Source organism: Crocuta crocuta, unplaced genomic scaffold (assembly GCF_008692635.1).
Source record: "Crocuta crocuta isolate KB4526 unplaced genomic scaffold, BGI_CrCroc_1.0 scaffold779, whole genome shotgun sequence".
NCBI classification, from domain to species: domain Eukaryota; kingdom Metazoa; phylum Chordata; class Mammalia; order Carnivora; family Hyaenidae; genus Crocuta; species Crocuta crocuta.
Genome location: NW_027531185.1, coordinates 941,133 through 944,215, shown reverse-complemented (window position 1 = coordinate 944,215; position 3,083 = coordinate 941,133). Strand labels below are relative to the sequence as shown.

The 3,083-nt window shown below is 54.2% G+C and overlaps 1 protein-coding gene across 1 annotated transcript in view; it reads left to right on the top strand.

Annotated features, from left to right (window-relative positions):
• The first annotated feature begins 867 nt into the window (after positions 1 to 867).
• Positions 868 to 3,083, top strand: part of EFNB1 (ephrin B1) — a 6,106-nt gene continuing 3,890 nt past the window's right edge. The window contains exons 1-5 of the mRNA XM_077771153.1: positions 868 to 890; positions 1,286 to 1,563; positions 2,332 to 2,424; positions 2,613 to 2,741; positions 2,877 to 3,078. Of these exons, the coding sequence (XP_077627279.1) occupies positions 868 to 890; positions 1,286 to 1,563; positions 2,332 to 2,424; positions 2,613 to 2,741; positions 2,877 to 3,078 (725 nt within the window). The remainder of the gene's footprint in view (positions 891 to 1,285; positions 1,564 to 2,331; positions 2,425 to 2,612; positions 2,742 to 2,876; positions 3,079 to 3,083) is intronic.

The following is a 3,083-nucleotide window of genomic DNA, read 5'->3' as shown; positions in this document are numbered from 1 at the left end:
GAGTGCCTACTGTGTGCTAGGCACTCTGGGTGCATCATTGCATCCCCTTCACAATCCCAGGAAGGTAGGGCTCTTACCTCTTCCAGTTTATAAGTGAGGAAATGGAAACTCAGGGTGATCAGGGAGCTCATCCAAGGTTGCAGAGCTCGGAAGGGCCGTGTCTGTCTAATTCCAAAGTCTGTCTGCTTCTTCCTTACTTCATGCTGTTGCCTTGCCCCCCGCTCCAGCCTACCCAGGCTCAAACATGGCCAAGATAGCACCACCATTTTGCTGTGTGCTTAGGCAAGGACACTGATATGAATAGATGGCCCTGGGCAGGTGCCCTCTCCCTACTATTCCCTGTGCCTGGCCTTCAGGATTAGAAGATGAACCTGGCTCAGAAGGCATCTGTCCATCTCCCTCAGGATCTAGAACAGAGGCAGTGTGGTGGTGGGGGGATTAGAACACAGATGTATGAGATTCCTGGGGCCCTGTTTTACATAATCTGTTGCCCCTTCTTGGGCCCCTTGTCCCCTCCCTCTGTTCTTTTTAGGACTGAGACTGGTCAAGTTTGGGGACTCACGTTCTTGCATTATGGGAGTTGGATGGGTCTCCTATAAGACACTGGGCTGTGGGAGTGGGAGGTGGGGAGAGCTATATGGAATTGCTCCTGGCTAGAGACTATGCCCATCACCCTTGGTTCCAGGTGATGACTATTTATATCTCATCATGTCCGAGATTAGCAAGGATGGCAGTGAAAGCATGGGTTCCAAATAAGTTGAGCTCCCCCAGTTGTTTTCTGGGAGCTGCAGGGGTGGTGGCTAAGGCATATGTGAGCTTGTGTGTGTGTGTGTGTGTGTGTGTGTGTGTGTGTGTGCATGCGCGTGCATGCACAATGTGTTTGTGAGATGGTAGCAGTGGCTTTGAAGGAATGTGAGTGTGATGGGGGTGGGAGGAGCACAGGGCTGCCACCTCCAGGTAGCCCAAGCCCGACACCATTGGCCACGTCAGCCCCCTGCGGAAATGCCACATTAGGACAAAGGGCTCCCCCAGCTAGGCAGTGCCCCACCCTGCCAAGCAGTCAAAGCCTGGCAGCCTTGCCCATGGGCCACCCCTTCCATACCCTGTTGGCCGTGTGATTCTCTCTCCTCACCCCCAGCCTGAGGTTGGAGGAAGAACAGAATGCCTATTCTTGCCATCTCCACCCAGTAGGCTCAGCCTGGCCCCTCATTGTTTGTGCCTCTGATTCTGGAGATGGCCCGGGACCCCTGACCCTGAGGCTGACCGTCTCTTCCCTTCTGGGCAGGTTCCTGAGTGGGAAGGGCCTGGTGATCTACCCAAAGATTGGAGACAAGCTGGACATCATCTGCCCCCGAGCAGAAGCAGGGCGGCCCTACGAGTACTACAAGCTGTACCTGGTGCGGCCTGAGCAGGCAGCTGCTTGCAGCACTGTGCTTGACCCCAACGTGCTGGTCACCTGCAATAGGCCAGAGCAGGAAATCCGCTTCACCATTAAGTTCCAGGAGTTCAGCCCCAACTACATGGGCCTGGAGTTTAAGAAGCACCATGATTACTACATTACCTGTGAGTCCCTTCCCATCATATGGTTCTCTTTTATCTAGGAGCTTTCTAAGTAGTGCCATGAGATAGCAAACAGGCCACCCTGATCTGGGTCCCCTCTGAAGACTGGCATGCTCTCCTTCCAGCCTGGCCTTGGAATTCTGGCCCTAACGTTCACCAAGGGGATGGCTGCCAGCTCACCTTGGCTCCAGGAGTTGGCTGGGAGAGGACTCCAATTCGTGGTGTTCTCTCTTATTTCCTTGGCTTACCTGAGATATAATCTTGGGAATGGCAGAGTTGGCAGAACCCTTTGGGATCAGCTGGCTGTCCGGCCTTTCTCTTCATGGGAAACTGGCCCCAATAAATGAAGGAGCTTCCTGCCCTAATATCATTCATGGAGTTAGGGGTAGGACTGGGACTCTAACCCAGTTCACCTGACTGGATTCCTTCCAGTCTGTGTAGAAGCCTCCCCCATGATTCCAGTTCTGACTGTTTTGCCTCTGAATGAGATCACCCAATGAGAAGATCCTGAGAAAGAAAGGCTAAGCCCCGGCCATGATAAAGGAGCAGCACCCTTAGGGGAAGGGCTACTTTCTGACGTGGCCTGAGCTGGGCCAGCTACTCTGTCCCCAGTGCAAGGGAGATAAGTAGAAAGGTTCACAGGTAGGTGGGAGCTGCTTGCCACCCCCCCAATTCCCAGTTCTGTTCTCATGGGCTAAGACAGCACTAGGATTTCTAGGTAATGAGGACAGACCTTCCTCTCCTCCTTACTTCTCTGGCCTCTTGCTACAGCTACATCCAATGGGAGCCTGGAGGGACTGGAAAACCGGGAGGGAGGCGTGTGCCGTACACGCACCATGAAGATTGTCATGAAGGTTGGGCAAGGTGAGTGCCCAGTTGCAACAGATGTCCCTGGCTGGGTATGCATGTGTTTGGGAGTAGGGGAGGGGCAATGGGGTTAGAATATCTGAGGTCTGGTATACAGGCCATTGCTGGCCATGCTAGATGATAGAAGTATGTACTCTAGTGAGGTCCCCCATCAGTCTGTCAACCTGTGCTCTCCTCACCCCCAGACCCCAATGCTGTGACACCTGAGCAGCTGACTACCAGCCGACCCAGCAAGGAGGCAGACAACACTATCAAGATGGCCACGCAGGCCCCCAGTGGTCGGGGCTCCATGGGTGACTCTGATGGCAAGCATGGTGAGTGTATAGGTGTCTCCCAAAGGGCAGAAACCATCACTTAGCTGCCTTTTCAGGCCCTGTGTCTGAAGTGAGGCAGAACCGGGCCCTGGGACCCCTGACTGACCATTTCTCTCTGCCCTTCTCCTTCCTCAGAGACTGTGAATCAGGAAGAGAAGAGTGGCCCAGGTGCAAGTGGAGGTGGGAGTGGGGACCCTGACAGCTTCTTCAACTCCAAGGTGGCATTGTTTGCGGCCGTTGGTGCTGGCTGCGTCATCTTCCTGCTCATCATCATCTTCCTGACAGTTCTGCTACTAAAGCTGCGCAAACGGCATCGCAAGCACACCCAACAGCGGGCGCCTG